General features: G+C 45.6%; 1 protein-coding gene across 2 annotated transcripts in view; it reads left to right on the top strand.

Annotated features, from left to right (window-relative positions):
- Cpsf160 (cleavage and polyadenylation specificity factor subunit 1) overlaps positions 1-22,698 on the top strand; it is an 82,626-nt gene that overhangs the window by 12,799 nt on the left and 47,129 nt on the right. The window contains exons 7-17 of one of the 2 annotated variants that reach the window (XM_077686622.1): positions 1,173-1,312; positions 3,393-3,503; positions 3,601-3,694; positions 3,785-3,872; positions 3,969-4,097; positions 5,045-5,099; positions 5,174-5,265; positions 13,231-13,386; positions 14,009-14,098; positions 15,066-15,224; positions 18,245-18,352. In XM_077686622.1, the coding sequence (XP_077542748.1) occupies positions 1,173-1,312; positions 3,393-3,503; positions 3,601-3,694; positions 3,785-3,872; positions 3,969-4,097; positions 5,045-5,099; positions 5,174-5,265; positions 13,231-13,386; positions 14,009-14,098; positions 15,066-15,224; positions 18,245-18,352 (1,222 nt within the window). Of the gene's footprint in view, positions 1-1,172; positions 1,313-3,392; positions 3,504-3,600; positions 3,695-3,784; positions 3,873-3,968; positions 4,098-5,044; positions 5,100-5,173; positions 5,266-13,230; positions 13,387-14,008; positions 14,099-15,062; positions 15,225-18,244; positions 18,353-22,698 lie in introns of both variants that reach the window. The other variant, XM_077686621.1, reaches the window with a different exon arrangement.

Raw genomic sequence — 22,698 nt, 5'->3', positions numbered from 1 at the left:
CCCTCTCTAGCCGTTCCGTGTAAGGTCACACCTTTTGCTTCTGCCTTGCGCTAGTCAAGTTTGTGCATGCAGTGGCAAATAACGGGCGAAGTCTTCGGGAAGCCTGCTGTGTTCCCTAACGTCCAGCCGTGACTGCTGCAGAGCTTAGTTTCAGTTTTTCTTGCAGCCTCGAAAGCAAGCCTGCTGTCGGCAACAAAATGAGCTGTAACACAGAAATGGGAACACGAATTGTGGGATTTTCTTCAACTAACCTGAAGCATGGCGCATAATGGTAAAGTGCTATCATTGCACTTTGTTAATGGGGTAGAACTGCACCACTGCTTGATTTGCATGATTTGCTTGTGAGGTTTGTGTGTTCATATTTTTGTGCACCGACATTTCGTTTCTTGTGGGGTGTTTTATTGTGTCAAACACCTAGCCACCGGGCCAGGAGGAGCAAGGCTTCCTTACTGCAGTACTAGCATTGATGGTGCCTGCCTGCTTTAGCTTACAGGTAATGGGGAATGAAGAGGAGCAAGCTCAGTTCCCTCTGCCACAGGGTGGTGGCTGATTTTAGTTGTTAGTAAGCATCTGCAAAGGGCATTGAGGCTGTAAGAAAAAAACTTCAGTTTCATTGCTAAGATTTGTTGAGGAAAGACTAATTGATTTTTAGTATTATTTACTTTACAAAATTGTAATTTTATTGTGATTAATTGTTTCATTTTTCAAAGACAGTAGTTTTTCCCTCACCCCCTTCACATGCTGTAGCAGTGAAATAAAAAAAAATGTAATTAAAATATGATATAGTTCACACATTTTCTCCATGAGCCACCATCTGGCAGGAAGTAGTGACTTGCATGGGCTCTGAGCTGGAGAGATGCTACCGGTGGCTACTCGTGTTTGCATCTTTTGTGGGCTTGCTCTGCAACTGAACAATAGAGCTGTTCTGAGCACCCTACAGTAGAAATCCTTCGCACTGGCAAAAATTTTTCCTTACCAGTGCACTTGGATTGAAGTGTGGCTAGTTTCCCCATAGCGCTTTTACTTACTAATGGCACCCTTGCACAACTCCCGTCTTGGTCTGAAAAGTCGGCTATCGGTTGTGAGTAGGTTCCAGTGGCATCATAGTGTGTGCTGACTCTTTGCTGCCCTTGGATTGACCTGACCCTGATTGGTGGTGTGCCCTGTGGCAGGCGGATCGCCATTCGCCAGGACACGTGCTGCATCTTGGCCCTGTCGTTGAACCTGCAGCAGCGAGTGCATCCAGTCATCTGGTCGTACACCAACCTTCCCTTCGACTGCCTTCAACTGCTGGCAGTTCCGCGGCCACTTGGTGGGCATTTTTTTTGCACGTTGCATTCATGGAGGTCAGGCAGTGAAGAAGTGTGTTTTGGGCTTGCTTCATCAGTAACAGCAGCATAAGACTGGCAGAATCGTCACGCTGACTGTGCTATTCGCTGCCATTGTTTGCTTTCAAAGTGCTGTTGTGCTCCCAAACGCAAACAATTTATTAGAATGGCTGTCTTTTTTTTTTCTTTTGTAAATGCGACTTAATGCCACTTTGTGTGATGCATTAAGTAACATTTACAGTCTTTGCTTTGCACCTCTGCACAAGACCCCTTCACCGACTTGTACCTCAGTTGTGTTGGCACCTCTCTTGGAGTAAAGCCAGCCTTATTGCACAGGAAAAGGGAGCACTGCGGAGGAACTTCGAATGGGGAGAATCCGACAGTTGTAATGTGTTGTAATCTAGCTGGAGCCACTTACAGAAATAATGCTCTGCCAGGCTTGGGATTAACTAAGCTTGGTGGGCAGCACCTGGCCTTCTTGCAGTGGTAATGGTGCTACCCTTAGTAGAGAGCAAGGAGTCTAAGATGATGCTGAACAGGAAACAAAAACAAGAAATAAACTATTGCTGTCACGTCTGAAATTTACTTCACTGCGGAAGCGTACACCATAGAGCCGAGGCAGCATGGAGGATAGGTGGCAGAGTCACATGAATAGTGAGTTATTGCCTTTCGTACTGAGCTGTTAGACGACGTCACCTGCCCAGCACTGGATGAATGACAGAGCCTGGAAACTACAGCAGCCGTGCTAACACGTGTTGCTGTCTTGATGTCACAGTGGCCACACATATTTTGTAAACATCAAGGGGTTGTAATCATCATCATCAACATAAACAACAACAGCATATTTAGGTCCACTGCATAATGAAGGCCTCTCCCATTGACCTTCACCCACTTCTGTCCTGAGCTGGTAGAGTCCCCCTTTTTTTTTTTTCGTATTATTTTTCTTTCTTTCTTTCTTTCTCTTTTTTTTTTTTAGATTGCCTGAGAAGCGGCAGAGGGACTTCGTGTAGGGGTGAAAAGTGCCTTCACAAAAGGGTGGGCACAGGCTTGTTGTTGGATGTTCTTTGTGTACTTTTACAATATTGGCTGCGCTTTCCAGACCCCTAAGGACAAGAGTGCATGTTCTCTGTCAATGGGACATCAATAGTCACGATTGTGCACACACTGTGAGAGAAATTTGGACCGGTAAAAGTATTTTTGCAGTGTGATTGTAAGCTCCAGCTACTGTGTCGACTGGATGTCTTCATGCGGCACTTAAGAAAAAGACGATTGCACTGCTATTCTAAACAGTTCAGCTCAACACCTCTCCCTTGATATGTTTTTAGATACACGCGCCTCCTAGTGATATCTTGTCAAAGCGATACACGCCTGCCTGTTTTGTTTGCAGACAGCAGCCCCGGCCACTCTTTATTTGCTCACTCGCTCAGCTTGTCCTTGCTCTGGGACCATGTAGGACCCCAAAAACGATACGGGCAGAACAAATGCAAAATTTTCTTAGCAGAACGCGACGCTGCCCAGGTATAAGAAACAAGTGGTATCCAGTAACATTTACACGGATATGTTGTTATAGGCGATGCAGCCGGCCCTGGTGTGCATGTTGACTAAAAACCAATGGTTGCCTTGCCTACTTGCCTGCGGTGTGCCCATTCTCTTGAAGAGAATTTACAGGCTGATGGAAGCTGCGTTTGGCCGATGTCACTTTCTTCACCAAATACAAGAAGGGGACGTGACACCTTTACCTCTGCTTTCGACCAGCTTGCTTCATATGGTTGTTACCTCATCTACTGATGTGCTAAGCCATCGTGGGTAGGACTTAGTTTTGAGGTGGCGTTGTTATATTAGTTTGTTCTAAAGAGCTTCTATGGGGTACTGGATAAATTGATAGTGACACATACCTTCTGAGGTAGGTCAATGCATTTAGGCCACATTAGGGATGTTTCATTTAGATTACGCAGTGAAAAAGACTGTTCAGTAAGGTATTTGTGTTCTGCAAAATGATATTAGAAACGCGAGTGTTTTGAAGGAGACTTCCTCATGCATTCTTCCTTCTCGGAATGCTTCCAGGTGGCGTGCTGATCATGGCGGTTGATTCCCTGCTCTACCTAAACCAGAGCGTTCCACCTTACGGCGTGTCGCTGAACGCGTTCACTGAATTCAGCACATCTTTTCCATTGAGTATGTTCCTAGCTGGCTGTCTTCTCGTGTGCTTATTTGCTATGACTGGAAAGTGTCCTCAATTTTGGATTTTTTCTGTATCATTGAACATCAACAGAGCAACAAGAAGGAGTCAAGATATCATTAGATTGTGCTCAAGCATGTTTTCTCAACTATGACAGGCTTGTGCTCTCTCTCAAGGGTGGTGAGCTGTAAGTTATGCATTCTGATATTTCTTCTTTTTTTTTTGAGGACTTTGGGAGGGAGCTATTTTTTTAATATGACTTTTCTTGCCACAACAGGTATGTGCTGACTCTTTTCAATGATGGCATGAGGAGTGTCAGGAATTTCTACTTCGACAAGGCAGCTGCTAGTGTGCTGACGACAAGTGTGAGTTGACATGTTCTGCCTGACATGAAACTTTGTGCTGGTCTATGAGACGGCATGGAGCATGAGGTAATTGTACGGGTTTTTCGTCTAACTCAGATGACCCTCTGTGAAGATGGCTATCTTTTTCTTGGCTCACGCCTCGGGAACTCCTTACTGCTACACTACACTGAAAAGGCTGCTGACTTGGAGGAACTTGCAAAAAGGGAGGAGAAGGCCGACGGTGATGTACGGGATTTTGTTCCTTTTCTATTTCAGTGCCACTGCATCTCAGTAATACTGAAAAACTGTGAATTGGTTCATATGTTTGGAGTCTGACAGCCAACTTTAAAGGTGCACTGACACCAATTTTCGAGGTTACTATTATTGCACAGTTCATTTCCTTTACTCAACAGAATACTCTGGCTGAAATATGAACAGTGTGCAATGTGTGGAACACACTTTAACTTGATCTCATTTATCGCACTGGTGGAACAGCATGTGGAGCGGCACGTAGCAAATGGCATCACTCCGTGGTAGGGAAAAGAAGGTGACATTGTCGAGTGCCTTCTGCTTTAGGCAGATACTCGGTACGTCGCTTCACACACATGGCGTTCACAAACTGATGCACATAGCCAGAGCTACAGGCATAACTGAGTGCCCCAGAAAGGCACTCTTGCCAAAAACAAAGTTCCGCACTCGGGAAAGGAGCGAATAATATAGCCTAGAATCACAGTAGAAGTCGCCGTCAGGTCTTTTATGGAAAGTGTTCATCAGATATCCAGTGCGATGGTAGGCCTAAGCGCCTTCATGCAGCTCAGCCACCCAGCTCCGGTGGTGGGGCGGTTGATTAAACGCCTTCACCTTCACAGTGTCCTCACGAAACGGTGAGGTCATTACGTGGTTCTGTTATATGCACCCTCCTGGTTGGAAGCGATGGAAACAAACTGACCATTTTCAGGCCATTCTACACAATTAATTATTTCGCAAATTTAAAGTGCTGTTTTAGGCTTGCCAGGCCATTGAGCATCAATACAAGCAGTAAAAGGAGAAGATAAAAATGTGGGGCCAGTACTCCTTTAGAGGTCTGGTTGTTGTTTATGATGTTTCAACCGTGAACTTGTTCAGCTGCCAGTTCTGCTGTTCATTCTGGGTCTTGTAACTAACAGTATGTGGGTCGTGTTTCTTTGCATCAGGCCAATGACCCGCCTTCAAAAAAGAAAAGGATGGATGCGATAGGTGACTGGATGGGTAAGTGGTATTTCTCCATGAGCGAATTTGTCATTTGCTCAGGCTTTTCATGCTTTTTTAAAATTTGTTTTCAGCCTCGGATGTTGCGCTGATTGACCCAGATGAATTGGAAGTGTACGGGAGTGAAACCATGGCGACGAAGCAGCTTACTTCGTATACTTTCGAGGTATGGGCTTATTTTTTTACGTGGCAGCCTGCACATATTGCTCTATACACTTGTGCTGTAACTTGTGCTGTAAAGACTGCAGAGCTTAAGTTGCAGTTCTGAATAGCATAGACTAGTGTGCGAATTGTATTGAGCAAGTATTTTGTGGATAGGATTGTGGATAGCACTGGCTCACTGAGGTCATAACAGCGCGGTTTTAAGTAAGCCTGTGAACTCTTTATCTTACTGAGCATGGCTGAACTCCAGTTTACCGTAGCAGGTCTTCTAAGCAGGACCACATGCTTTTTCTTATACAGGGTGTTGCGGCGATAATTGGAACACTTTAAAATTTTTTCCTGAATGAACCGCCGGTTTGTTCGCGCTCAAACTTCACACGAAGATCGCATTTTGTGGTCTATTTTGTTTGACACCGGGAACAACGTCGGTACTTACCTGGTCTTTCTGAAAATAAATAAAAACGCTTTTCGCCTATGGGAAAATGGCGGCTGATTTGGACGTGCGAGGCAGCGCAAGTTGATCTTGGAACGACAGCGCCACCTGGGGTATGCAGAGCGAAACCCATGTTTCGGATTCACGGTAGAAAGGTGCCAAATGGTGTAGCAGATGATCAGAAAATCTTTTTGGTCCCCAGTGTACGATGATCACAAATACTTGCATAACAGCTGCTGCCAATCAATAAAATATTCCCACGGTTCATCGTTGCCAATAAACGTTGGATTTGTTTTCTCACCTACTCTTACATCGCGTGAAAAATGTGTAGATCAGTGTGGCAGTAATTTTTCAGTTACGCTGGCGTTTCTTTAAAGTTTCTTTAAAGAATTCGAGAGAGTACATTGGGGGGCGAACAAGTTCAGATGCTTTCGCGACGCAGCATTTGTTGGCCCTAACAAGGACCTTTTTTCCGGCAATTCATGCCGTCGTCCGAGTAAAAAAAACAATGTTCTCATTTCAACGGTTCACGTAGTTGTCAAAGTAAACAAGAAGAAAAACAAACGAAGAGCTCGAGTCCTCATTTCTCGAAGTGACCGCCGTCAGCGTCGAAGCACTTCTGTAGCCTGTGAACGTAAGCGTCAAATACTGCTTCCCTCATCTTGTCGTCGATGGCGGTGAAGGCGGCCTGGATGCATCTTGCGAGGGTCGCGAGATTTGCCACTGGGACGCTGCGGTACACTAGGTATTGAATGTAACCCCACACAAAAAAGTCGCAGGGTGTGAGGTAGGGAGAGCGCGCAGGCCAGGGCATAGATGCCGAACCTCGCCCCATCCAGCAGTCGGGAAAGTTGGCGTCAAGCCAACGGCGCACCTTTGCGGCGAAGTGGGCGGGCGCGCCATCTTGCTGCAGAACGCAAACTTCTTTTTGCATGTGGTATTGCACCAGTTCGGGCAAAAAGTTTTCTTTGAGGAGGTTCAGGTAGGAATTGGCTATGACAGTGCCGTCGAAAAAAAAACGGCCCTATCACGCCCTCCCGCCAGATTCCGCACCAGACGATGACGCCGGGGGAATTCACTGCTCATGTGGTCACAAAATCGGGATTTGTTTTCGCCCAAAAACGGGTACATTGGCGGTTCACACGCCCGTCCAAATGAAAAGCTGCCTCGTCGCTAAATACGAGGAACGACAGGTGGGCAGGGTCTGTCGCGATTTGCCTGAGCTCGAAGCGGCAAAAGCTCAACCGACGCCCCTTGTCTTCGTCCGTCAGTCTCTGGTGAACCTGTAGCTTGTAAGGCCTGAAGCCTTTTTCTTCAAGGCACGACTGACTGTTGACGCTGACGTCCCGTACATTAGCTCCGCAGGCCTGTAGGATAAGCGCGGGTTGGCCTCGAACGCTCCTACAATGGCCTCGGCAAGGACCGAACGCCGGCACCCTTTTTCTTTCCGCACTTTACGCTGCGAGTATCTGTTCACTTCAAGTGCGGCCGTCCACCGAAGCACAGAAGGGTAGCTCAGGGGTCGCTTGCTGAATTTTTTCTTGAAGAGGGTGCGTACTCGATGGTACGCCTTCGTCGTTGCCAAGAAACTTACTGCAGCTGCCTTTTCTTCGGCAGAAAAAGCTCGCATCTCACCGCTTCGCGATGACAGACACAGGCACACACAAACACACCCACGAAACTTCACAAATAAAACGAGAACGAAAAGGCAAGGACAACGCAAGAATCATGAGGCTGATTTCGCAGGGCCGGATAATCTGGTAATGCTAGCAGACAGTCAGAAAATGTAAGAGTAGGTGAGGAAACAAATCCAACGTTTATTGGCAACGATGAACTGTGGGAATATTTTATTGATTGGCAGCAGCTGTTATGCAAGTATTTGTGATCATCGTAAACTGGGGACCAAAAAGATTTTCTGATCGTCTGCTACACCATTTGGCATCTTTCTACCGTGAATCCGAAACATGGGTTTCGCTCTGCATACCCCAGGTGGCGCCGTCGTTCCAAGATCAACTTGCGCTGCCTCGCACGTCCAAATCAGCCGCCATTTTCCCATAGGCGAAAAGCGTTTTTATTTATTTACAGAAATACCAGGTAAGTACCGTCGTTGTTCCCGGTGTCAAACAAAATAGACCACAAAATGCGATCTTCGTGTGAAGTTTGAGTGCGAACAAAGCGGCGGTTCGTTCAGGAAAAAATTTTAAAGTGTTCCAATTATCGCCGCAACACCCTGTACTTATGAAAATGCCACAGAATGGAGAGAATGGAGTCTGTCATGGAATAGAGGTGTATAGCTTTGGCTCATTAAGCCCCATTCTATTTTTAAAATAGCATGTCAGATGGTTGAGTTGGTAAGGGCAGAAGAAAAGACGCAGTTTGTGGCAGAGGTGTAGTAATATAGAGATAGGTAGCTATGCATGTACCTGGCATTGCTACAGGAGCAAGTTAGAATATTCACATGGAGGTTTTCAGAGTGGCAAATTGTAATTGAATACAAAGCGCTAGGGTTTAAAATCGTAAATGGGAAGAAAATGTTCACCTTTGTTAAGGGGATAAATAGAACGGAAATAGGGACACCAAGGTTGGGTATAGCTGCTTTTTTCGGCAAATAATTGCTGGGGCCGGCACTTGGCCCATATGCCCATTGTTCAACGAACATGGAGGGAAGGCGGCCTAGTGGGATTTTGCTTAGAGTGAATGGAGGGAGAAAGTTTTCATAGGTAACAGGTGGTACAAGACTGCTACCAGATTGTAAAGGTAATGTTCAGTTGCCTAGGAGCCCAGGGGGAAGCTCTTGGTACCAATAGTCCTAGCTCATCTAACAGGGGAAGAAAAAAAAATACAGCTTGGCACGGGTTTGCAGGAACAGTTACGATGCAGTGAAAAGAGAAAAGAAGGCAGCATGCTCTCCAGCATTATGTTCTCATGTAATGCTGATCACATCGCATTTGGATTGTAACAACCTTCCACACTACTGCCTACTGCTGAGTATGCTGTGCACTTTTCTATGGTTGTCTTAGATCACATTCTAGCAGCTGCTTGTATTGCTATAATGTTTGTATAGTGTTTTATAACATAGGGTTTTGCGAAGCTTTAATGTACACTTATGCACAAATAGCAAGATTTTTTTAAAGCAAAGCTTTCCACCTTTACCAGCCAACGGTTCTTTCACGGCGTGCGGGACAATAAACTCCCAACGCGGTGGAGGCAGCGGGGGGTGGGGGGGCGGGTTCATTCACAGAGCACACTGTAGATGGTGCGGTGAATTTACCCAGCGTTCTGAATTGTTTCGAATTGTTTCGGCGCCTGCGCTAGTGTCGCGCGGTAGTGTGGCCCCAGCTAGCATATCAGGATGGCTAGGTTCCGCTGTCTCACCCTTCGAAAGGCACTCCTCTCCGTTTTCTTTTTGCCGACGCATGGCCGGGCTAGAGTGGCGGCGGCGTCCACCGCTCTAGCCCGGCCATGGCTGACGCTGCTGCGTTCGGGACGCCGCCCCCACAAATTCCAAGTAACGGCTGGCAGAATCTCTGGTTTCACTCTTTGTAGAGCCACGTCTGGATTCAAGTGACGTCTCATGGGCAATTGTATTGGGTGTCGTTTAAAGCTTTGCATTCCAATCACCTTCACAGCGTGGATTGGGGCCAATTTTTTTCAATTTCAAGGTAAAAACCAGAAATTCAAAATTGTATTTTATTAGTAAGGCTGATAAACTAAAGGCCGATTCCACTGGTTGATGAGAAGTGAGCACTGAAATTCTATGTAGAGCAATAAATTCATCACAGAATTTCTAAATTGATCATTACTAAACCATCATACTCCAATGCCAAACCTGTCAGTAGTCACTGCAGATAGCTGGTCATACACCTTGGGCTTCGCGATTGCTGCGCTGCCTGCCGCCACTTCTCCGCGGCGCTTACGGGATGAGCGCTGCGTGGCTCATGCAGTGTTTTGGTTCTCTTTCGCTTCTTTTTGCCTTTCCGCACCCTAAACAACTTGTTATGGCGACGCCTGTAAGCAAATAGTGCGCTTACGACACTTCCAAAACAGATGTGACTTGGTAGAATGCTTGAACAACAACAAGAGCTTTCTGGGAACACATTTCTGCGCGCTTGTTGGACGCTCTTACGGCCATCGGCGACGGGAGCTGCATATCACCACTGTCCCCTTGTCACCTTTTTTAGGCCTGATACTGGCTCAATGAGAGGTTGGTTTCGTTTTGCAGCCCGGACAGCGAATGCGGCTTTGTTTCGAATATATGTGTCGTAGAAAAATATATTTCGGGGATGTGATGACCCAATACCTGACTATAACTTGTGCATCTTATGGCAACATAAGCCACACAAAAATGTTAGGTATATTTCAAGGCTGTGCGTCATTAAATATTTGCCCACTTACACCTTATAGCAAGAAGTAAGGAAAGTTAATGAAACCCCAGAAAAATAAATACCTAGTCTTCAAGTCCAGAAGGAACTAAATAGTTCATACGGGAATGAAAAAAAACCGAGTGCAATTTGGGAAATGCTAAAGGCATTTGATTAAATTTAAACCAGGTATGACTCAGCAGACTAACTAGATGCGAAATGCATTTCGACATATGGGGGGGGGGGGATGCATAACTATGGTGTACAAATGCGGAGCGAAACCAAGGACTGAACGTTTTAGTAATCACGCACACAAGCTGTGCGTTCACTTTTTTTTTGTTTTTCGACTTCAACAAACAGCTGATTACTCGGCGGATGCATTTTTTATAGTATACAGGGTAGACAATTCACAAGCAATAAAAGGTGTCGTTGGAAGAGTGGGGTATCTGATCACGCCCTCTGATTCCAGCTTGTGCTAGACTCTGCAGGCTCCCTTTGTCATATGATGGTGTTTTGAATAAGCATTTAGTCGTGGGCGCATATATACTTGAACTTTTACGGCGGTCGGTCGGCGACGGCACATCTGCTGGACTGTGCCAGTGGCAATTTCTACCCCTCTACACTCCAACATGGCCAGATATTAGCCAGTGCAGCCTCTGGCTGGCGCATGCACAGGAGTTTTTGCGACAAGTGTACCAGCTGTCCTGAAATTCATGAAGTGGTCAAGCGTCGCTCCAGCACGGCAATGAGATAAACGAGCGGGCGCCACGCACCCAGTGTGGCCTGTCTGGCGAGGTGCCTGCGGGATAAGGGGCCGGCATGTCGACGCGCTGCGCGCAGAATAGAGACTTGGCCTACCGGCGCCCGAGCTGCCGAAGTGCGCCGAGCTTTGTCGAATGCGCCGGCAGTTAAACGGCAGTTAAATAGAGTCTAGGAGTCCCCGCATTTGCCGACGTAGCGCAACTGTGCTGTGCGCGCACCTACGCTATGTCAGAGTATAAACGTGCCTTAAAGGAGCCATGAAGAGAAAACACAAGTTTGGTTCATTCAAAAGATTGTCTCGTTAGAATCATACTGACACCACTTTTAACGTAAACTTCGCTCAAATAAGCTACATAATTAGGAAAAACGGGAATGGTCATGCGACCCACCAGCTCATTTCCCGCAACAGAACCTATGATGTCACATGAGCTAAGCTCTGCGATTGGCGGAGGCTGGCAGAAGCAGACGCAAATTAGGGAGAGCTTACAAACTAGACGAACGAGCGATTTGCGCTTAAATTTAGGGCACGTTCTTTACAAAGCAATAAGAATGATGGGAAAAACAGTGGAAGTTACGAAAGCACATGTAAACATAGAAGTACTGATGCGTTCTGCTGTTCGTACTGCGCACAGCATGCTTGGTTTAGCTGCTCAGCACTACGGGGCTTGGGGTTGTCTCAGACGACACTGGCCGATTGACGCAAGCAACGGTGTCTTACGTGACCCCATTTGTCGAGCGAGCACTGTTTCAGGGAATGAATATTTTCTCCCAGAACAAAAACAAGCCAGGTTTAAATGCGGGCAAAAACAAACCAAACGCTTGCCACGGTATGGTGGCGCCATCTAGGTTACGGAACGTAAAGAAACGCGGGAACAAACCACACCGCTGTACAGGGTGGAGACAACCTTTGAACGGTCCCGTGCCGCCGCAATTGGGCCAACGGGCTCAACGCGTTATTCTTTTCGTTTCCCACGAGACCTAGCAACGCGAAACGGACAATATGATTCAAACTTCTTCAGTAAACCGCGTTGCGGCGCTAATTTTAGCGCGGCTTTGACACAATGACTTGCTTCGGCGGCGAGCGAGCAACCGAAAATGGCGGCGCCAGCGTATACGTGTCTCTACCCTGTACGGCGGATGCGTGAATGAAGGTACTCTATGCTGCAGAGCGGTCGGTTCCTGTGATGTCATTTGGGACCACGAAAACGCACGATTGAGCGGGAAAATCAAAATTTTAACCTAAATTGTTTAATTTCTCAGTGAATAAAGCACCATTTGTATCCGGACAAGCGCTGGGGGCACTATAAAACACGAAATCTTTCGAATAAAACCAACTTGCATTTTCTCTTCATGGCTCCTTTAAAGAGGTCGTGAAAAGAAAATGCATTTGTCTTCATTTAATTTTGTCTGCTTGAACGACCTTTTAAGAACGTAAATCCCAAATATTTTCACAATTCATTGCTTCTGGAATTTTTCTTCTTCTGGAAGCTAATTTTTTTTATGTAAGCTAGCAAAGAGGGCGGCTTACTCACAAGCAAGTGGGTCTAAAATGCTGAGCTGATGCACAACTCTACCCTCAGTCAATGAGTGATACTTGATTCTCTACAGTGAAGCAGAAATGGCGGCTGCGAATGGATGAGTGGAATTTGTTAAAGCACAAGGAGTCAAACACAGTGATTTTCAAAGTGCTGTTGGCTCAGGTGCTTCACATGCTCTGTTGCGACCGGGCGGGGGCACCCGATCCGAGCTCCGTAGCCTCCGACATACGAGTGGTAGCGTGTATGATGCGAGCGGCCAGCCGCTGTTGCAGCCGTGAAGAAGTCCAGAAGCCGTAGGCTAACGTAACTGTTTACTTCATAGCGAGAGGTGAGCCGAAGCCAAAGAACAATGCCCCGACGGGCGAGGTTACAATACAGGACTCGAGCAGAGCGACAACATCGATTCGCTGCTCTAACAGGAATGAGTTACAACGCTTGGGCAGCTCTATTTATACCCAAAAGCGATAACAGTCAAAACGCCAACAGGCTGGAACACGCACAAACGTCACAGACACACGCAACGCTCTTTCCAGTGTTCGTTAGTCGTCGGTAGCCTCCGCGCACGTTGAGTTCGAGAGAGGGGACAGAGGAGGACTCCGTTGCGATCGACGGGGCCTCTGTGTCCTTGAAGAGCGTGGAGACGAGCCACGCAGGCAGCCGCCGAAGTTCAGCCACCGGCAGCCGCCGAATGCGCAGAGAGCGAAGCGTCTGACGAGGCTTGTCGCTACTTGTCACCGACATGATTGCGCCTGTTTTCGAAGGCGCACGAGTGGCTTCGCCGCACAGCCGAGGAGTGATGCGGGGAAGTACTGCGGCGCTGGCCGATTCGTAACAGCTCGCACTTTCCACTGATGAGCTTTTCGGTGCTTTTGCAGGTTTGTGACAGCCTCATCAACATAGGGCCGTGTGGAAAGATCTGTATGGGGGAGCCTGCTTTCCTCTCTGAAGAGTTTGCTCAGTCCACTGACCCAGACCTGGAGCTGGTAACAACAGCTGGCTATGGGAAAAACGGGGCCCTTTGTGTGTTGCAGGTAAAGTAAACATGCTTGCCCACTGCACGTGTGCAGGACTTGATGTTTGTTTAGAGTAAATGGGGCTAGTTTTCGAGCACGCACGTGATCGTTATTACTGAGGCTCACTGTAAATCCTAAGGCTATCTTACAGAATTTTTGAGCAGCAAGCATTACAACAACGCAGTATTTTTGGTGGGCTTGTGTAAAAGGTACCAAATTAGCTGCATTGTTTGAGCAGGCTACTCACGTATTAGGTGCGCCTGCCACTTGCAGTAGCAGGACAAACTTTAACACAAATTTTTTTTCATGTTTTAGATTGAAGGAAGTAACCTTTGAACCAGTTGACAGTCTTTGAGATAAACTTGGGGCTGCATGAAACCGACTCTTAAAAATCTCAGATTCTTCATGCAGACTAAATTAATATGTTGTTGGCACTGTTATTTTCTGCACGTATTGGATGAGCTAGGTTCTTGTGGTGGACCATGTGGCCTTCTTTTGTCAAAGAGGTTTTTCAGAAATGTGTCATTTTTTAAGCTAGCAACATTTGTAGCAGAACACATCAGGAGTGAATTTGTGCTCTGTGATTGGAATGTAGTCTCTACGGTGGTGGGTTGGGAGTGAACTGTCGTTTTCTTGCCAGCGTTCAGTGAGGCCTCAAGTGGTGACAACTTTTGAACTTCCTGGCTGCGTTCACATGTGGACTGTGATGGGTCCTCCTGGAGAGAAGAAGGTATGTATTGACATTGCCAAGATTTCGTGTGGGTTTTGTAATACTGAAACGCTCAAGTGCATACCTGCCAGGTTTCCCGAATTTTATGGGAGACTCCCGAATTTTCATGGTTTTGTACGATTGTACGACCGAAACAAAAATTTCCCAAAAACGCACCCGTCTTTGGCCAGGCCACAATGCGCCGGAGGTATACCTGACAATCCAACCCGACACCAATCGGCATCATTATCAGTGAAGTGCTTAAAAAGCGTAGTTGGCCATGCGCAGACAGTGAACCTGTTCATCCCATTGTTAGTTTACTGTTGATAGAAGTGCAGTGCCACCGCCGCTTTCATTTACACACGAGCATGGCTGTTCTGGACGGCCGTTGCACGTCTCCAGTGGTGTAGCTTGTTGTTAGTTTAGACGAAACAACAAAACAGTTCCGTTCCTGCTGTTTTGTATTGTGCTTGCAGTACTATATGGGGTATCTTGTTGGTAGTTTGTACAAAGAAACAGTTCATTTGCTGCTATGTTGTAAGTAAATAAAAAAATGTGTGTAAGGTTACCCATTCTGTTGTTGCTACAACCCCCCTCCCCTCGGTCAGATCTCCCTAATGCCATCCCGGCAAACCTGGCAGGCATGCAAATGCCTGTAGTTTGAGATATTAAGTGCACTTGAGATATTAAGTACACTGCAAGTGGCAGGTGCACTTGCAGTGTAGTGTCTGTAATGTAATCTTTTTTATTGCCATACCTTCTTTCCAGGTAGCATCTTTGGGCGCCATGCAGGCATTTGTAGTCAGCAGCATTTGGACATAATTTTCATGTCCCCCTAGCTAAATAGTTTTTTTTTTTGCTATTATCGTTATTCATTTGCTTGTATTTATGCATAATTTGCACGGAAGTGTCTCTTTAAATAGGAGCATTCCTTTGTCAACAGATAAAATTTTACTGTAAATTTGTTCTCACATTTCTGTTGTAGCAGCAGCAACAGCAGCAGCAGCCACAGGAGCAGCAACAGGAGCAGCAGCAGCAGGACAAAAAGGAGGAAACAGATGAGCCTAATCCGGCAGAGAAGACTGCCGAACAACCTCTCACAAACACACATGCCTTTCTGATACTTAGCAGAGCTGACAGCAGCATGGTAAGATGTCTTGCTTCATGTCACACATCTGGGCTTTGCCTTTTTGTGAGGTCTATGGCAAGAAAGGTGGCAAGGAAAAACCATTTTGAACAGCTGGCCTTTAGGTTGATGTGAAACATGCAGTCTGCGGAAGCATGTTCCATGTAAGCGTGAGCCGCATGGCGCGTTTTTGCTTGTGATTAATGCGCGTCGGAGGTGCACACGCGTCTTTTTCATGGTGATTTTGTGCCTGCGGCGGCTTCTACCTCAGTCAGAAAATGATGCATGAGGCACGCGGCAGTGGGAGGAGCCTGACGACTTGCGCCAATGGAGAGGCGAGAGCTCCAAAGTGTTTGAGGCAGCCGGCTGGCCCCACCAGAGACAATGAGGCTTACTACTGGGGCGAATATCTGATGGGTGCTTTCCTAAGCGGTGCATATGACAGCAGTTTTTAACTACATTATCAGTTCCTTTCCCGCATAACCAACTTCGTTTGTGCCTCGTGTTGTGTTTCAGCGAGCGGTTAGATGCGGTCGCTGGAGCTACCTGCACCACTTCAAGGTGGTATCCGCAGTGTGCAGAAAATGCTCCATGCTGTTCACGCTTTAACCCTTTGAGGGTCGAATTTTTTCGCCAAATGCGACCCCCCAGGGTCGATTTTTTTTATTGCTGATTTAAATTCTTCGGATGGAACTATTCCGAGAAAAAATTATCGTAATTATTTTAGGGTGACCATAAAGTGACAAAAAAATCGTTTGTGTTGTTACATATATGTGGTTTATTCATGAGTAACAAAAGAAAAATTCTAAATAAAAACCAGAGAGTAACAAGCCAGTACCTTTTGAGTGAATCAAAATCAGATAGACAACAGTTTCGCGGGTGCAAAAAGCGGAAGCGCCCGGAAGGCGATACCAAAACTAGCCGCTGCGCGTGCGCGGCCGGATGTGGGAGCGATATACGGCGCACCACTCATAAAATACAAAAAAAGGAGAAAAGAGCCTCATCAGTTTCGCAGGCGACCTTGGTCTGTGGCAGGCGCAAGAAGCGAGAGGCACCCAGGTGCCCGGTGGGCGGTACCCAGCGCGCCCCCTCGTTAGCGGATGCGCAAGCGATAGCCGGCGCACCGCTGAAGTAAATCATAAAAAAAATAAAAAGAAGAGTCATCGGCGCAAGAAAAAAATTTGACGTATTTCCGAAGTGTGGCAGCACATGCCAAGCAAGAGAAGTTGTCGAAAAAGGCGCGCTTTTTAAGGGGGGACGTGGCAAGTAAAATTACTTTTTTATTTATGGACCAAACTGAATCAAATTATGAGTATTTATGTAGCTATTCATTGTTATAAAAATACTGAAATCAGATTAAAGATACCTTCTATGGTTTTTAAGTTAGAAGACTAATTACCTGAATCTTGCAATCAGCATAATTAACTAATTAGGCAAGAAGTCAACTAGATTTTTACGTCAGTGTGATCAGAAATGTCTATTCCGTGCAAGGAAGCTATTAGATTATTGCATTATATCCTTTAGGCATAAAGAAAGAACAAAAAAGTTTCACCTTCCTTTCGAAATCAGAAATAGTCTCATGTCAAAAAGAAAGTGAAACTTCTGTCTTTCTTTTTGGATACTTAAAGGAAATAAAGCAATAATCCAATAGCTTCCTTGCACAGAGTGGACCTTCCTGGTGATGCTGACACAAAAATCTTGTTGAGTTCTTGCCTAATTAGTTAATTAATCTTGTGACAGCTCTGTGAAGGTAATTAGTCTGGTAACTCAAAAGGTATAGAAGATAATTTAAAATTGATTGAAGTTTTGTTATAAGGTTAGTTAACTACATAAAATCTCCTAATTTGACTAAATTTGGTCTATAATTAACAAAAATAGTTTTACTTGCCACGTCCCCCCTTCAAGATGCAAGCAATGCCGTACACGTACGTCATTGACCATTTTGAAAGTGTTTGCCGATGCCGTACATGTACGGCCGTGACCCTCAAAGGGTTAATGTTGTAAAGACCCCTTAGAGATTAGGGACACCTGAATCTGGTTGTGAGCCGATTGTGTATGTCTGGCCCTGGGTACATGCCAACTCTTTGTGCCACGCTAACTAAAGGATGCTCTTTGCTCTTCGCTGGCCTTGCGCCATTGTGCAGCCAATTATCATCATCGTGCTAAATCTCCCAAAATAACTGAATGCGTAACAAGTATCCTTATTTTTAAATATAGGGGGTCAATCTAGAATTTTAGAAGCACCGAAATGAGTTGCACAGTCAAATTACAAATGAGCTGGATGTGGTGGGCATGCCTTAGTATCTGTCAGTGGGTTTCAACATATTACTCCAACATATTACTATACTCCATTTCATACATAGTGTGCAATGCAGTGGAAGCTACGCTAGTAGTTTGGAGCAAAAAATAAACAAATTGTGTCACTCCGCTTTGCGTCGTGGCTCAGTGAGTAGACGATACTTGCGCTGAGGAATAGCACATGTCCAAAGCACCAAGACTCGAAATGCAGCCTGGAATCTAGGAAATAATTTTTTTGAAACAATAATAAAGGTAACGAAATAAATAAGTGCAGTCGAATTATGTTGTCAACATGGCAGAAAAGAGAGGCAGGAATAGTGTAACCATACGCGTCGTCTGCTCAAAGTTCAGACGCGTTCATCTCGCAGCATTCCGCTTGGACAGGTGGTGTCATCTTTGGGTTCCTCTTGTAATAAAGACTGAAAGCAAAATACTATCAAATATTGCAGCAGTAAACGTGTGTAAACCTTGTCTATTTAGATAAAATTGTAATTACGATAATTGAGTTCACATTATTTGCAAGCTTATTGCTTTGAGCAGCCTTGTGCCCTACTTTTCTCGTCGCAGGAAGCGCACCCAATTACACCCTCCAGCTTCGGCAGTGTTGCACGCTATGTATGAAACGGAATGCAGATAGTGAGAGAGATGTTACGGTTTAGTGGTTGTTGTAATATCTTGCGTTCCGTGATTATGAGCTGTTGGTATCTAAATGCTGACTAACAAGTTATCTCGCCACTACGCAGATTCTTCAAACAGACCAGGAGATCAATGAACTTGACCACAGTGGCTTCAGCACACAAAATCCTACTGTGTTTGCAGGCAACCTGGGGGAGGGCCGTTACGTGCTACAGGTAAGCTACTGGGGGGAAAAAAGTATGTATTTTACCGGGGTAGGTTGCTGCACTTTGTCTGAGAGCAGCTTTGCTAAGAAGGCTGTACAAGAGCATGCTAGCAGCCACGTATTTGTGGCACTCGCATAGTTTTTTCATACTTTTTGGTAGCCACACCAGAGCAACCCAGGGACAAATGCTATGTGTGTGGTCTCAATCGCTGTTGAGATGCAAGTATTTCTAAAATCATTTTTTAAAAGGTGAATGATTTGGCTCATTGTTAGAAGCCTTAAAAGTTGCTGTGTAAACTAAATTCCTAGTAAGGTACCATCTTAATTGTGTTCAGAGGGAACATGAGCACGTTTTCTTTTTTGTAATTCATACACAAACAAAACAGGGAGCATACATTGCAGTCGCATGCAGAGTAGAAAACAAGCCCAACTGGTTGGTCCTTGTTGCAAGTCAAGTGGTAACCTTGCAGCACAAGCAACACAGTGCTGAATATTCAGCAGTCTAATTAAGCATTGTTATTCGGCGGTCTAATAGGCGTATTTCTCCTTTGAAGTTTCACTTTGTGTTTAGTGCTTTAAAGTGCTTGTTCGGGAGTGGTTGCGCCTGCTGCTGCCCTGTGGCTTGCAGTTTTGACTTAAGGTCAGTTCTTTATTTGGCCTTAGAAGTTTCATTTTTAAACAACCTGCTTATTCTGTCGTTATTAGTTTTATTTAGGGGTGTGTGAATATCAATTTTTTCAGTTCGAAGCAAATTCGAATAGTAAAAACAAAGTTCAAGTCGAATCGAATATTTCTCTAATATTTTTCGAAGATGAATACTTACTGTTTTTTGTAAAATTAAAGGGTTCACCCCCTGGAGATACAAAAACTGCAACTTTATTGCACAACAAATAACATAAAGCAAAGAAATAACACAAAGCAAATTACTCGAAATGCAATATCCCAGCGTCACGGCCACGGAGCAAGAATAAGACAAGAGGGGAAACGGAGCTTCCTGGGGCATCCTGATAATGCCACAAGCACTTGGCGAAGGTTCAGTTTCCGGCATCTGGTGGCAAGCGAAGAAACTGCGCGGTCATTGCCACGGCCGGGCTAAAGCAGAAGCACATGTTCTGTTCTTCGTGCGAGCCCAGTCCAGCCTGCCACGGCATCACATCGGCATTTTGCTGGGCCACTGAAACATTCCGTGGCCAAAGTTAGAGTATGTGTGCTCTCTCTTGTGCTTCCGTTGGTTGAAGAACCCCCAACCCAAAAAAACAGACCTGTAAGCGCAAAAACTCGTGAAACCACCGACTCTGTATCGGCAAAAATCATATAATTGACAATGTTCCACTTTTAGTAATTGGGAGTGTGTAAATATAAATTATTGTATAAAGAAAAAAAGTTAAAATTAGGGAAAGCGGCGCAGCAAGGCTTACGCATTATTGGACGGTGGTATTTCATTTCCTGTCATTGGTGTTCTGACCACTGCTAACGTTTCCCTTACTAGAAGCCCATCGAACGTTTGCAGTCTAATGGGTGTGGACAGAGTTCTCTTTGTGTACTTTGTGAATGGCCGGGACATATGTCAGGTGTACAGTGAGCGTTGTCAGACTCAGGGTAATTTAGTAAGTGAGTAGCCTGGCTTTTCAGCATCAGAAACAGACCTTTCAGAAAAGACAGTGCAACGCTGTTTTTGTAAACAGTGACTTCATTGCACCTCACGACGGTACTGCACTTTAGTGACTTTACACATCTGCTGCAGTGCACTGAACATACTTTTAGTTTAGGATGTCGAATTCCCAGAACTTTGGGGAAATAAATATTTACCTAAAGTTTATAATCAAGCGTTGTTTGTAGAAACATTCCACTGTGCGTCACTTGAATCTGCGTACTCTGAATGCAACAAATATATAACAATTATAAACAAGTACGATCAGACACATAAGAGCGTGAACAGGGCACGCTCATTTTGTGAAGAGCCTTGATTGTTTCTTTTGTTCATGGGACAGCTTCACAGAGTTCCTGGCTTCATTGAGACAGTGTTGCCTCATACGCATAGCGACGTAATACTCACTATCTTGGCTATGGACTCATCCTTGTGCTCATCACATGGGAACGTCAGAGGAAAATTGTCCAAAATAGGCTCAATTGTTGACCAAAAAGTGCCGCAGTCATTCCTGTTTGCTGAAAAATATACTTCAGCACAGTGAAGCATCTCATAAAGGCGTGTGTTAGGGTGGGTGAGGCCTCCTTGCGTCTTGGCAAGTGTAAGGGCGAGTGTGGCAACTGCGTTGTCGTAGTTGCCACAGAAAGAAGTGACTGCGTGCACTTTGTGCAGGGCAGCAATTTTGTCATTTTGCGACTTACAAATCGGTTACACAGTACAAGATGGCGTCAACCACTTTGGTGCTGTCACAAACCTCTGCTGCGACGTCGTCGCAATCCCATTTTTCTATATCAATCAGACCATCTAGATTTGCCTTCAGCTGGTTCAGAAGCGACTCACCAGATTTCTCGCTACTGAATGTGGCTATAAAAGCTGCTAAATCGAGTAGTGGCATTGTTCGTCGTGCTTCGCAGTTCCCGAATTTAGGCGGCTTTAGGAGGCTGTACACGGCGAACATTCTGTACACTTGAAGAAACGTCGGCATATCAGGGTGGTCGTTGTCACCTCCTGCTTATCGGTATTTTTCCGCAAAATTGTTCGACAGGGTCCTGATTGAATTTTGCGGTAGGAACATATTTGAACCCATATTCTGTCAAATCGAATGTAGACAAGATGGTTACCCTGAGGCCTCTGTCCGTTGGAATAAGAAAACATGTCCTTAATGAAACCTCCATACATCAGTTCGCATTCCCATTCATGAAGTCACTGTAGGGATTTCATCATAACAGAAATGTCCTTGCTTCCTGTGCGCACAGCCTCACTAGGATGACGCCTGCTCATTGTGTCAAATAGGTCATTCATGCGTTCAGTGATGCGATGGTGCCCGCAGCCTCCGGCCCATTGAACGCGTTGCACTGTGTGTAGTATTTGACTGCTGAAGCCATAGACCGGCTGAGCACTTGAGTTGCAAGTTTTACTTGCGTTAGGTCCATGTTTGAGGAGTTTACATGGCGATTTTTTATTTTAAGACAGACCTTCAAGCCACCTGCATTCTTCAGGTCTTCTTTGTAGACCGCAATGTAAAACCACCATTTCACCCACTCCCCTTTTACTTTGAGCAGGCGCTGTTTCAGTAGTCTATTCCTGACGAAAGAGGTGCGGCACATTGGAGGACACATAGACCTTTCTGTCTTCAGACATTGGGTGTTCAAAGAAGTGCTTCGTTGCGCTAAGTTTGCCGCTGACACCAAGACAGGTCCACATTTTTGTGTTGGTGCTTGCTCCATTGCATAGGATGCCATCAACGATTGCTCCTGCCTCTTCTAACACGACAATAGCCTGCAGCACCAACTGGCGCAACACTGTTCCTTTTGTTGCCCCTCTTGAGGTGAATGCTGCAATTGGTTGGGCGTGGTTTTCCCCAAAGGGGCAAAACATAAACACGAGGGCATGGTTGGCCAAGCAGATGTTTCGCCGTTACCATTATCGACAAACCCGATTGTAGGTTAGCGTTCTTGACTCAACACATTTTCTTTCTCGTACCTGAATTTTGTCGAAGAGAAGCATACCGTGCTTCTGGAATTCTTTTTTAGTGCTTAAAAGAACTCAGCATCAAAACTACATTACATCCCTGCGGTAGAAATGTAGTACTTTCTCACGGTCTTCACACATGGCAAGGGTAGTATGTGACTATCCCAAAGAAATTGGTAGGCGGACGGTGAACGAATCTGCAAAAGAAGACACAATAGCAGCCAGTTGTCTGTATAGCGCCGGGTCTGTTCTGATGTTGCCTTCGCAGCCGCTACGCATTCCGTCGAAAGCATGGTTTGCACTTCTGGCAGCTCCGCTTTCTTCGCCAAGTCATCTAGGCCGCTATCTTTGAGGTCATTCAATCGCTCTTTGCATTTGCGGAGCTCACTAGTCAGTGCATCCTTTCTTTTTTGCAACCTCAGATTTGAGCGATAGCAGGCAACGCGCTGCTTTCGCAAAGCCTCAAATTTCGCTTTTTTCGTAGGACTTGCCATAATGCATATTTGTGCCTGCTTGACGCTTTCCTTTCTGCACCTTGTGAACACGCAGGGTGTTGTCCAAAGATTTGCATGATTGGCATTGGATTTCAGAAGCACCAAGAAGCAAGGAACAATTTTTGTGCCTCCAGACTCCCAACCTGTCAGCTGCAGCACATTTTAATTGTATGCCGGGAAACTTGTTCCCTTCTTGTCCACCACTGCATACAACAAATTCATGGAAAGCGGCAAGCATCGTTG

The sequence above is a fragment of the Haemaphysalis longicornis genome, unplaced genomic scaffold (assembly GCF_048455015.1).
Source record: "Haemaphysalis longicornis isolate Haplotype H1 unplaced genomic scaffold, Haemaphysalis longicornis Haplotype H1 scaffold_1, whole genome shotgun sequence".
Lineage (NCBI taxonomy): Eukaryota > Metazoa > Arthropoda > Arachnida > Ixodida > Ixodidae > Haemaphysalis > Haemaphysalis longicornis.
The sequence above is the reverse complement of the archived record's forward strand: the minus strand, read 5'-3'. Positions and strand labels throughout refer to the sequence as shown.